Genomic DNA, 13680 nt, shown 5'->3' with positions numbered 1-13680 from the left:
TCAACCTGTTTTTCTATTTTCATTTCTTGATTTGAAAACGAAAATCAAATAACTAGTTTTTTATTTTTGATATCATTTTCTAAACGGAAAATCCAATTACCTAAACATACAGAGGCAGGCACAGAGGCTAAAGTTGTTGAAGCACTTGTCATAAAATCTTGACTGGTTCCAGCATGATATGGTGACTTTAACACACCAGTTAAATGTTCTTGGTGTAAATACTTTTCATGCAGGAAACTGAAAAACTAACGTTTATGACTCCATCAAACTTCCCTGTGTTCATTTATTTCGCCAAAACTTCTTGACTTGAAAAACGTTAACTTCAAGTTCTTTGACTTCTCCAGGTTTTAACTGTTCGAACTCTGGTTACAAGTCTATTAAGATTCTCTTTCAAACGCTAATGGACTTGTCGTGACTGGCGGTGTGTGTTTCTGCTGAGAATCTGGTTCTGGATTTGTTTAACCTTCACTTTAGTCAAGAGGATCTCTGGAGATCAAACTTTGTTTTGGAAGTGAGTCCTCGCCAAAATGGCAGCAGGAATAACAAACAGCAAGGCAGAAAAAAAACTTCAGAGACACTTTTTGTTTGAAACTCTCAAGGACACATCAGTAACTGTTCGTTTAGTCCGACTCAGGAAGAGTTCAGATTGCAGGATAAAGTGCTTGTCAGTCATTTGTCCAGAGTATAAATATTACACGTCCTGTGACGCACTCAGGTTTTTTTATCAGGAGTTTTTATGAGTGACAGGGAAACTGAGAGTCTCTGACACACTAATGAAAAAGTCTTATCAAGTTTAGATTCCCTGGACAAACCAAGAGAAATGACATGTGGAGTCAAATAAATGAAGAGTCAGGCTCTTTCTGCCTCACAGGGACAAAATTAACACATGAGATTTCTATAAGTAGCGTTTAGAGTGGGCAACACTTCCTGAATCATGACTATAAGAGCAGAAAAATGAGCCAAAGAGAGAAACAGAGAGGTGTGAAATGAGAAAATTAACTGCAATTAAACGTCCGCCAAAGGCCGCAAACACCGAACGCGTTTTTGATTTAACTTCTTCACAGTTTTGATTCATCTTAAACACTTTGTTTTCCAGCCTCCTCTCAAATCGATGTTCACTTCATCTCCTGGATGTTTGTGATGCTGCAAAACCAAAAAGTGAATCTTCACATGAGACAGAGAGAAGAAGAGCTCAGAAGCTCAGAAGAAAGAATTAAATCGACTTTTAATAGTTTGGAGCCAGGATGGAGTTTTCCAGAAGGGATGTGAAACAGAACGACACAGCTGTTTTATTCTCACAAAGCAATACCGCCGTTTTTTGTGTAACTCCACTGTGCTCGCTCAGCTGGATTTGTTAGTTCTTGGTTTTGCAGATGCTACAGTTCCAACATGATTCACAGTCGAGGCTGCTGTTCTTTGCTCTCCTGTTTTACTGCAAATTACCTTCAACGTGAACACCCAAGCTCGGAGGAATAAAGCAGATTTCAGATTTGCAGTCGGTTCGACGTCACGCTGCAGAATAAATCAGGTCTGTTTTGACTGTTTTCTGTTTTAGCAGCAGAAAGTTACACAATAACAGGGAGACGCAGACTCCCGAGGCCTCAGTCTGCTTCCTGTGTGGAGGAGGTGAGAGTCCAGAAAGACTTATTCAAGTCACGAGTCCGGATACTTCTGCTTCTTTTTTAGTGTGAGGCTCAAGGAATTCCTGAAGAGTTGCTGCAACACAGCCTACAAATAAGTATTGTCTTTTATTTAAACTTTATTTTAATCGATAAGTCCGGAAGAGATCAGGAGATCTCTATTCCAAGAAAGATCTGAACAAGACTCAAGACTTTCAGACTCTGGGAACGACAAACTGCATCAAGCTCAGCCGTCTGAGGTTGTGTAATCCATCTTTCAAGATTAACAATGAGGAAAGATAGCCAGGAATTTGGCTACGAATGGCTTTGGAAATGAACACATAAAAATGTCCAAGATGATGCGAACATAAAGAAGTCCACTTGACTTTAGAGTAGAAGCTACAGTGATGATTCAGAAACCCAGATCTCACTGTCCAACATCTGCAGACTGTGAGCAGAAGCATTCATCTACAATACATCGCCATAATCCAGAAGAGGTAAAAACATAGACGTGACCAGACTCTTTTCAACATTAAAAGAGAAAAAAGACTTTTTTTCTGTAGTAAAAACCAAGTAAAACCTTTGGCTTTTTTAGCAGCATGCCAACTATGCTCTTTAAAAGACAACTGCTCATCGAGTACTTACTTAAAAGAAGCCACAAGCTTAATTTCTTGACCGTCAGAGTCGACAATTTTCTCCGACAGTGTTCCCTTTGTTGCGCTTGATGATGAAAACAGCATAAGTTTAGTTTTATCTGCATTTAGAACAAGCTGGCTTGGCTGAACTTGGATAAGATGGAAAGCATGTTGTAGATTTCTTAAAGCTAGAGCAGGTGTAGGCGCACAGTAATAAACAACAATATCGTCAGCATAGAAATGAAAATTAGCATTTGGATCATTCTGATCCAGGCAGTTGATATGGATAGCAAATAAGAGTGGTCCCAGAAATGAACCTTGAGGTACACCTCTGTGTATTGTAGTCCCTCTAAATGAACAGCCTGGGGTCTGTCAGTGAGATAGTTTGCAAACCATCTGAGAGCATGTTTTGAGAACACAGAATCTTTTAGGCAGTCTAACAGGATACTGTGATCCACAGTGTCATCTAAAGTCTTGGAGATGTTAAAATGTCATGGTGTGGTCTGTTGTAAAAGAAATGTATCAGAAACTGTAAAATCAAGCATAATGCAAAACTTTTGACTGCAGCTATGGAAACCCAAAAGATTCATTAATAAACAAATAAAAACATCATTTTAAAATAAAAAACATTTTAATAAATAAAACACAAATAAATATAATAGGGCCATTAAATTGTAAGATAAGGCAACATTATTATGAAATATATTTTTTTAATTATTTAATGTTGAATTATTCTGATTAAATATTTCATAATGAATATTTTAACTTTTTCGTATTTACAAAAAAATAATAAATTTTTAATTATTTTCCCAAGCTTTACAAAACCAAACTAAAAATTGACTTCGTAAAAAAGTTTTTATTTATTTATTTATTCATTTCATTTTATTTATTTTTCTATAAAAACTTCCATAAGTTAATTAAAGGTAATTATTTTTACAAGTATGAAGCTGTTAAAATAATCATAATGAAATATATTGTTATAAATAATCAACATTCAGTAATAATTAAATGTTCTGTTTTTTCTTTTATGGCCACGTTGCATATTTTTCTGTGTTCTATCTCTATCTGTTGTTTTTATTTATGTAGTTATGAAACATCAAGTAGAGACTTCAAATATTTTTGAAATATATTTCATTGTGATTATTTTAATTTTTTCATTTTTTTTTTTTAAATGACTTCTTTTTTTTCCCAATCATTTCTGGATTAAGATAATAATAATAAAAAAAAAATTCACAGACCAAATCATTTTTACAAAGCCAAAATAAAAAATGACTTCTTAATTACTTTTGATTTATTTTATTTTTCTTTTAATATAAAAGCTTGGAAAATAAAAAAGGTCATTAATTTTAAAAGTATGAGCTGTTAAAATAAACATTACAAAATATATAGTTATGCTAAATCAATATTTAATAATAATAAAATGTTTTTATTTAATGGCCATATTACATATTTTTTATCTATCAAAATGGTGTTCATTTAAAAATTGTGTTTTTATTTATTTTATTATAAAACTTTTGGGGTCCCCTATCCAGCTGCTCCTACATGCTGCTCTTTCAGCTTTGCTCGGTCTTGCATCACAGAATCAAACATAATATTTCAGGCTTCTGGGTTATTTATAATCACCCAGGCTGCTGCAAGTCTTTGAAAGCCATTTTATGTCTTTTCTGGGACTTAATAAACAAAATGATTAAATGATTAATCAAGAAAATAATTAGCAGCTTCATCAGGGATTAGAATAATTGTTTGCTGCAGATCAAATAATAATGTAATTACAGGCAAATTAATCAAAACAGCTGGTTTTAACTGGTAAAAAGCCCGCTCTTCTTCCGCCTGTTACATATCTTTCATGCAATCTGTTTCTGGGTTTGTTATGAGACGATGATGAGGGGAGTTAGAGGAGAGTCACACTTACAGGGCAGCAGAGATCCTGGGTTTGTGATTATCTGTTTATATATGTGTTTTATAGGGAGCTATCACCAGCTCGATTCAGAGCTGGAGAGTCCGTCTCCAGTGACAACTTTCAGTCAGGCAGGAAGGATAATGAGGGAAACTTCTGCAGTGCTCTGAGGAGTTTGAGAGAAAGGTTTAAGTGGGTGGAATATTTCCGGATTATTTAATAATTTTAGTGCAAACTGGAAAATCAGACGTCCATTTATTCAACAGCATGTTCTGCTCTCCATGTCACATTACTTTACAACATCACTGTGACATAATTTGGCTTGATGAGTCCATCAGGGTCTCAGGTGGTCTTCACATGTGGATCAAACATGATAAACCCAGAGGGCATAAAACCAGTCGATGCAGACCCCCTTTGAGTCTTCAAACCCTGCTGCAAAGTCTGCTGGAAGTCTCCACAGAGCTCACTCACTCCTTGTTTTTTTTATAGATCATCTTCTGCTTGTTTTGCCAACATTTGCCCTTTTCCTACACACCCTGAACCCCCCACTTCCCATCTGGATCCGTCGATGCCGCTCTGCTCTCACTTCCTTTCTTTAGACTCAGACTTCCACCTTTCTTTGAAGTCAGCTCTCCAGGAGAGTCGATAGCTTCTGCCTTTGTGTGTGTTTGTGTGTGTTTGTGTTTTTTTTTCTCTTAAGCGTGTGTGTGTGTGTGTAGAATAGGCAGATAGACATCTGGCTTGTCAAGGTCATTTATTCAACAACCCAGCTCATACACATGGGGCATGTCACCATGGCAACAAGTCCTGCTCCCTCTCCCTTTAAGTTATCAGTAGATACCTCTGAATAGTTATCGCACTCTCTTTGTGTCCATCTGTCTAAGGGCTTAAAACTACTGCTAGATATGCCTGTGTGTGTGTGTGTGTGTGTGTGTGTGTGTGTGTGTGTGTGTGTGTGTGTGTGTGTGTGTGTGTGTGTGTGTGTGTGTGTGTGTGTGTGTGTGTGTGTGTGTATACACTTCCACTTATCCTGGGAGAGATGTCTAAATCTAGATAGTATTTATTCACCCAGCGTTACTCTTTCAAAGATAAGCTGACCTTATTTGTATCTTCACACAAACAGAGACTAACATGTTGTTTTCACTGACGTTAAACAGAAAAGACTTTATTTGTTTTAACACAGCGAGGACAGAGGGAGGGTTAATCTGAAAGTGATGTCTCTGATTTAGTGCTATCACTCTGGAAATGGGAATAGATTCAGAGAGACTGAACACAAAACAACAGGAAGAGAAAAGGAATAGAAACACTAAAACGAATTAGGAACGAATTGAAAAATAACAATTTGAGAGTAAAAAGGAAGGGAAGAACAAAGGAGGAAAAGGAACAAATGAAATGAAAGAGAAAGTAAGATAGAAGTAAAGAAAGAAAGAAATAAAAGAAAAGTGAAAGACAGGAAAAAGAAAAAAAAGGGAAGAAAGATAAGTGATAGAAAGAAAAGAGAAACAAAAAAAGGAAAATGGAAAGAAATAAGAAAGAGAGAAAGAAAGAAAGAAAAAAAGAGAGAGAGAATAGTAAAGGAAAGAAAAAAGAAAGACAAGTGAAAGAAAGAAAGAAAGAAAGAAAGAAAAAAATGAAGAAAGGAAAAGTGATAGAAAGAAAGAAAAAAGAGAAGAAGAAAGAAAGATAGAGAGAATAGTGAAAGAAAGAAAAAAGAAAGAAAAAGTAAAAGAAAGAAAGAACAGTGAAAGAAAGAAAAAAGAAAGAAAGAAAAGTGAAAGAAAGAAAAAAGTGAAGAAAGGAAAAGTGATAGAAAGAAAGAAAAAAGAAAAAAGTGAAGAAGAAAGAAAAAGAATTTGAAAGAATAAATGAAAGAAAAAGTAGGAGAAAGAAAGAAAAAAGTAAGAAAAAAGAAAGAAACAAACAAAAAAGAAAAAAGGAAAGAAAAAGAAAACAAAAAAATAGAAACAAAAATATAATCAAGGTAAGTAACATGAATGTCGACAGAAAGAAAGTAAAAACAGAAATGAAAATTGAAAAAAATAAAGTTAAGACAGTAAAAAGACAGTCGGGGGAAAGAAAAAAGAAAAGGTCAGAAGAACAAGAGAAAAGAAAAGAAAAGGAAAGATTACGACTAACTAAAAAGAAAGGAAAAAGAAGGAGAGGGAAAAGGGAAAGTCACAAGAAATTCAAAGTCAAGAAGTAAAGAAAGAAACCTGACTATATTGGGAAAAAACAGCTGAAAAAAAATCAAGAAAAAGACGGGAAGAAAATTGGGAAGAGGTAGAGCAATAAAAAAAAATGAAAATGATGAAAATGAGTGTTTAGGGGAATGGATTTACAGAGACCAAACACAAAACGACAGGAAGAGAAAAGAAATAGAAGCTCTAAGATGTGAGTGGGAAAGAATGGAAAAATAACAATACAAGGGTAAGAAAGAAGGAAAGAGGGAAGGAGGAAAAGGAAAGAAAAAAGTGTGAAAAAGTATAGGAAAGAAAGACACAAAAACCAAAATGCAAATCAAAAAGAAAGGAGGAAAAGAAAAAGTAAAACAGGTGTTAACGCAAAAGAGAGAAGGGGAGGACAGAGTATTTCTATTTTTGTCACCTTCAGCCAGCGGTGAGTCACACAGAGACCATGAGGATGACAATTGTGTTAAGCTGGCATTCAGACACTGATCAATTATTAACAACTTTTATAGGTGTGTGTGTGTGTGTGTGTGTGTGTGTGTGTGTGGTAGATGCCTGCAGGTTTTCAAAAACTTTGCGTGATGCCACAGCGAGGGTTATTCACATGTATGTGATGGTGCTTTTGGGTAAAGCTTTGGAAGAAAGGGTCTTTCTGATTCACACACACACACACACACACACACACACACACAAACACAATGATGGCCGTCTGAAGCTGAGCCAGTTTTGCCGGATGGTTTGCACAATATGTTGGTTTGGTTTAAAATAAACAACCTCTCTGTGGCCTCACGCGCACACTCACATAAGAAGACAACCATCTGTTCTAATCCTGGGCCCAGCTTCCTGCCAAGACCTGATCAGCTGATTGGCAAAGGAGCTCACCAAAAATATGCCTGCTCGGCGCAAACAGGCGGGACACGCAGAGACCTCGAAGGAAAGCTGTACGTAGACGGCACCATCACAGAAAGTTACCTGGGATGAACTCAGACTTTTCAGTCATTCTGGGCCAAAGACTTACAGATAGGATCCACAGCAGAGGACAGGAAGGACTTAATCATTTGAAATTTGACACTAATTCCTTCTGCAATGGCAATCAACGTCACTGTGGCGTTGTCAGACTTAATCACAGTCTCCCAGGAGTCGTGACTCTCGGATATTATAGGAAAAAGTATTTCTGATGTAAAAGACGAGCTCACATTTCAGTCCACGCGTCTCATACATTGTCTTTGCCGATAGCGCTAACCTTGGATTGTCTTTATTTTAATTTTTGTGCGTCTTTCAGTCCTCCCCTCTATAAGGCTCCCATATTTTTCTCTTCTCACTTCCCTCCTTTGTTCCTTTCCTCCTCCTTTCCTTCTTTCCCCCCTTTCCTTCCCTTTCATTCCCTCTTTTATCTCGCCGACACTCTCCGACAGTCCAGGACTAATTCGCAGCACACTAATCTGGCTGGAACACACTAAACTAATTAACATGGGATGAAGAGGCCTCACTTATCATTTCTCCATATGTACATACATCACACACACACTCACGCAGACTCACACACTGTCTCTCTCTCTCACACACACACACATAATAGCTCAGGCTCTCTAGGGAGTATAAGAAATGATGGGTTTTACCTCGGAGAGGAAATGGGGAAGGAGGCCAGATATAAAAAGGTGCAGATATATGGAACACTGGAAAGAGGAACTATTTCTGTGCCACATTCATCCCCGTCTTTTTCTACTAATATTAACTCATGAAACATCCCAGGCTGCACCCCAGGGCATAAAAACACCAGAAAATGTATACATGCATGTGATTATTAAGCTAAGACTGCAAAAAAATTGGCATACATTACTCTCCTGGGCACAACAAAAGATTAGCATATTCTCCAGCGTTGACTCAGCACAGCTACAGTGTTTTACAGACCAAACAAGAGCTTCCTTATGACGAGATCTTCAAAGAAAATAAACAACAGCGTACGCAAATATGTGTATTTGTTCAGAATTTGCTAAATGCAGACATTCAATGTTAACACCAGGGTTGTAAACATGTATTCAGCTCTGGAGTGCTTATTGTTTCCTGTATGCTTTTTGAGGGACGGCCTCCTGCAGCTGTATTGTTGCTTTGCTGTATTATCAGATGCATGTGTGTTGGATATTGATTCGCTGTCATCCTGGCTTGTTAGCGTTTGTGTGCTGCATAAAACAGTGTGTACTGTAGCAAGGTCATTAGAAGAGGTTAAAAAAAAGGTTCATTAATTCAGCCGAAATGGCATTGTCTGCAACACGCTGTGAGGCAGCGCGGCACTCGAGCAGGTTTCATTTTTTCCTCTTTTTTTTTTTTATGAGCACAGTTTGATCGAACAAAGCCTCATTAATGCAGAGATTTACCTCGACACACGTTGCCGTTGTCTGGTTCGTAACCCGCCTTGCAGCTGCAGCTTCCGATGGGCACCATCCACTCGCCGTCTCCGTTACAGTAAAGCTTTATGGGCACGTCGACTTCCTCGGCGTTTGGGATACAACTTCCTCGAGCAATGACTAATGATGTGGACTCTGCTCCAGTCAGTGTCTGCGAAGAATCAAGAGTTAGAGAAATGGAGAAACAGACATGTTGCACTGTATGGAAGACCACAACTGCCAAAAATTAAAAACAAATAAAAGTGAAAACTCTTCGGTGACTTGAGTTGAACTGTTTGTCGATTGGTCGATCCACAAGTGAGTGCAGAAATCGAAGTGGTATCTCTGACGAGTGCGTCCTACAACTCTCTCAGAACTCACACACCACACAGATGTTGCCTGCTGAACTGCTGATTGTGGATGGTGCATTCACTGAGCCTTGTAATTCTCATTCCCATTCTGTCCATTATAGCGTCAACTAGGGGTAAATCTTATCAAGTGATTTTGTCTTGTTTCCAGTAGAAAATGTATTTTTAGACCTAATATGAGCCATATTCGCCTGAACAGTCCAGGAAAATGTCTGATTCTAAGTTATTTAAAGACAAAAATGAGGTCTTAGTAGCCTGTGACCAGTTTTTCTTGTTTTATTGGCAGATTTTTTCTTCTTACAAGCAATACAGACCTCATTTTTGTCTTCAAACAACTTAAATCAAGACATTTTTTCTTGACTGATAAGTTGATGTGGCTCATATTAAGCGTAACAAGACAATTTTTACTTAAAATAAGACAAAAACACTTGATAAGATTTCAGTTTTTTGCAGTGCACAGCATGTTAGAGCAACAGTTCTCGTTTATTTTTAAAGTGCTTCAAACATCTCTGTAAAACATTGCCCAACAATTTTCTATGGCAACCTTACTAAGACAGTGTTTCCCCTTCCATTGAAGGGGGGTGGTCGAGGAGTTGAGTTAATTTTATTTTCCATACAGCACCAGATCACAGCAGAAGTGATCTATACCTTTTTTTTTTTTTTAACAGACTAAATAGTCTTATGTTATTAATCTAGTCAACATGATGGGATGCCGTTTACACACAAGCTCATTCTGTATAGCCGACAGAGAGCACGAAAAACCACCACAAGAAACATCTCTCAGCGCCTTCTCTGTGAAGATGCAGCACTTGATCCAAACCATTTCCAGACGAGGGACGTGGACCCACATCTCGTTATTAAATCATCAGCTGAGACGGGAGACTCCTGCATGTTTCCTCCATGTGCGATTATGTAGTGTTTTGTTTCCACTGAGTGACGTGATTGAACCCTGTCTGCTGATTGGCTTCTCAGGCAAGCATTCAGGGAATGAGTCTGCTTATTTTTTCGAAACAGTACTACTCGATAATGGAAAATTGCACATTGTTAAAGCAACATTTTGGATAATATCGCATGCCATATATTTAGCCCACCCCTAGTATCAACGTGGAAATTTGTGAGAAAATCGTAAGAAATTCCAAATTGGGAGTTCAGGGGGTTAAAAACGTAAAATTCCCACAGAAAACAGGAGTGTTGGAAGACATGGGTCAGAGTGCAGCAGGAGGAAGAACAGATGAGCTGGAGATGATGATTTTCATTCAGTGTTTTGTTCCTGCCTGTTTTGAGTTAGCATGATCATGGCTGACAGTTTGACCAGCAAATAAAAACACAAATGTTCATGAATCAGTGTCTTCATCAGAACAGTGTCCGGACGGACTTTACGTTTTATTTTTACTCGAGTTGTGCACAATTCCAGTCATAATGGAAACACCAGCAAGGGGCAATTGTACTTTATAAAAACTTCAGAAATATCGCTTTGATTTTGGGATATATTGTATTGGAGATGTAGCTTTTGAGAGTCCTGGTGATTTCCTCTGTCTGTGGCCGGTGAAATGCACATCTAGGCCATTTGCCACTCCGAGACACACTTAGGACCGCGCCCCTCATTTGAACAACACTTTCTGCTGTATTACATACTGGCAGTGTCTGCCACATAAAATAAATATGAGAGCAGAACACTTTTATTTACTTATTTATTGATATTTAATTCTACATCCACATTTTTTTGCATTTATTTTTACTTTTATTTATTTATTTATTTATTTATCATTTATTTTTATTTTATTATTATATTTTTTTTATCATTTATTTATTTAGTTATTTACTTATGTACTTTTTTTATTTTTGTTTTTATTTTCACCTTTATTTATTTTTAATTTTGGCAGTTTTGGTCCTCCATAGCTCAGCTGCTGAATCAATGTGAATGAATAGAGCTGTTACTTCTGTGTCTTACCTCTGGGAAAAAAGCAAAGTTCTGCACGACGCTGGGGCATTTCTTGTAGAATACCCTCACAGCCAGGAGAGACATGCAGGCGCCCAGATCCTGGAAGGCCAAGTGGAACCCTCTGCCTTTAGACAGCGGCCCGAAACTCCTGACTTCTGTGTTTACCTTCATCAGCCTTCCTCCAAAATCAACCTGGGAGAAACTCTCATCTGCTGCGATCGTATCCACCTTGTAGTGACGCAGACAGAGGTAGAAGAGGGCAAAAAAGAGCATAAGTCAAACTATTAAAGAGTCAAAAATTAATTATATCTCATTAGAATTTAATCACTTTTTGCTATTTCCCCAAAGAGCCTCAGAGATAGCACCAGAGGCAGCTGCTGCAAGATTCTCAACACTTGGTTGGTTTTCAACACTCTGATTCGTCCACACAAATAGTGTTAGACCTTAATGAAAAAATTACCTAATTAAAAACTGCTAATGTATGATGTACAGGACATGACATTTTAAGGAGGGAAGTCAACCATGAATCCCCGAAGAGCACTTTGAACTTTTAGAGGCAGTTTTTATTTTTTTCCAGGTGGAGGGAGTTTGAGCTTAGAGAAAGTTTTCTTCTGATCTCAGCATTTTTGGCGACACACTTCATCTTGGGAGTGCAGAGCAGTGTTCCTTACTGGATTGCCTCCCCATGACTTTGCTGCAGAAGAATTTTTACTCCTTTAAAATGAAAAATTTACACTGCAAAAAACTAAAATCTTTTTGAGTGTTTTTGTCTTATACTCGGTATGAGCCACATTCATGTTATCAGTCCAGAAAAATGTTTTGTTCAAGTTGTTTAAAGACAAAAATGAGGTCTGAATTGCTTGTAAAAGACAAATTTGCTGAAAATTTGCTTGAAACTAGAAAAAATGTCTTGATACAGGTAACTTTTCTCTTGTTTCACTAGCAGATGTTTTTAACTTGTTACAAGCAATTCAGACCTAATTTTGTCTTTAAAAAACTTAAAACAAGACATTTTTCTGGACTGGTCAGTTGAATGTGGCTCAGATTAAGTCCAAAAAGGCATTTTCTACTGAAAATAAGACAAAAACACTTGATAAGATTTCTGTTTTTGCAGTGTAAAAAAGCTAAGAAGAAAACAGCTAGGAAGGATTTTCTAAAAAAATAAGAGTCTAAGAAATAATTATGATCATGCACTCTGCAGCATATGACATTTTTATTGGGGCTAAGGCCAGATTTTAGCTAAACCCTTTGTTGCTAGGCGCCACCCAAGAGGTAGCTCTCTCTTCTTTGTCCATTTCTTGTAATTTTTTTTTTGTCTCTTTGGAGTGGGTCAATACTTTGTGCAGGTAATTTGTTGGTCATGGACACCAAACTGGTTTTGTCTTCAGTGATATTTTTACTATTTTTGCTCCTGTGTTTGTCTGGAGATCCTACATGTAACCATGGCTGCACTGTTTACATCTAAAATCAGCTGTAGGCAGCCTGTAGCATGTTAGTGCTAACTGGTGCAAGGCCAGATGTTCCCCACAAGGTGAGGAGAAGGAGGTGAGACGTGCTGGTTCTCAGGTGTGAGCTAAGAAGTGAGGACATCAACCTGTTCTTCCATCCATCGTTATTGGGAAAGTAAGATCTACCTCCAATAAGATGGACAAGCTAGCTGTGCTAACCCAGCAACAGAGGGAATACCAGAAGGCAGAGTAGCATCATGCTATTCACAGAGTGGATGTGGAGGCTGGCTGACTGGAGAATGATGGACAAGTTTAAGGGCTTTTTTTCACTTTCTATATACTTTCTCACTTTTGTTACCTTATTGCTGCTGTGACTCCTGAATTTCCCCTCAGGACTAAATAGAGTATTTTTTTAAATTTTATTCTGCTAAAAACTGATTAATACAGCCCTGTATTGGTGTCTTTGTCTAACAGCTCTCTCAGGTCAAAACCATCTTTAGCCTCTTCATAGACTCCAGATCCATTACCTTCAGAAAAGGAGCATTGGCCCAGTACTCCACCCCTTTAATGCTCTCTGACACCGTCCTCTCTGTCTCCAGGTAGTACAGGTTGAATGTCTCTTTGCAGGAGCCAAGGACGCTGGGAATGGAGGCGCAGTCTCGCACGGTGAATCTGATCTCCACGTAGATCCGTTGTGCCGCCCGCCGGTCGATGTACGTAGTGAGGAGCCAGTTGTTCTGGCTGGGCTCGAACACGTTGCACACCTGGTACGTCCTGATGGTGTTGAGGTTTTCATCGTAGCCACTCACCTCCTCCCACTGTGTGTGTGTGTGTGTGTGTGTGAGGGAGAGGACAGAGGTTAAGGATAAGAGAGGAGGGAGTGAAGAAAAAGGAAAGGCGAGGCTAAAATGATTAATAGGTTTACAGAGGCCTGACACAAATTAAACTTTTTCTTTCCCTCCCTCCCATTGTGTCTCTCTTCCTCACTCCTCTCCCTCAATTGCTTTTTGCCTCCCTCCCTCCTTTTTCTTCACTGACCAGGGACAACCATTCATCACAATTAGAGCAACTCACCCCAAACACACACACACAGAATAACACTATAGCCAGTTCGTAGCTAATCGACTGCTAAAAGAAAAATCAGTTTAAAAAATTTTAAGACACTTTTCTTTTTATTTCACTGTATTCTGTAATTTCATTA

At 38.0% G+C, this 13680-nt stretch overlaps 1 protein-coding gene across 1 annotated transcript in view; it reads right to left on the bottom strand.

Moving 5' to 3' along the window:
- The window catches only part of LOC141789531 (ephrin type-B receptor 1-like), a 160094-nt gene that overhangs the window by 89427 nt on the left and 56987 nt on the right, over positions 1 to 13680 (bottom strand). The window contains exons 3-5 of the mRNA XM_074668981.1: positions 13007 to 13297; positions 11041 to 11259; positions 8713 to 8893 (exon numbers count right to left, since the gene is read on the bottom strand). Of these exons, the coding sequence (XP_074525082.1) occupies positions 8713 to 8893; positions 11041 to 11259; positions 13007 to 13297 (691 nt within the window). The remainder of the gene's footprint in view (positions 1 to 8712; positions 8894 to 11040; positions 11260 to 13006; positions 13298 to 13680) is intronic.

This window comes from Halichoeres trimaculatus, unplaced genomic scaffold, assembly GCF_033239565.1.
Source record: "Halichoeres trimaculatus isolate MK-OKI-2021-1 unplaced genomic scaffold, fHalTri1.1 fHalTri1_scaffold_4, whole genome shotgun sequence".
Lineage (NCBI taxonomy): Eukaryota > Metazoa > Chordata > Actinopteri > Labriformes > Labridae > Halichoeres > Halichoeres trimaculatus.
This window is presented reverse-complemented; position numbering and strand designations above follow the sequence as displayed.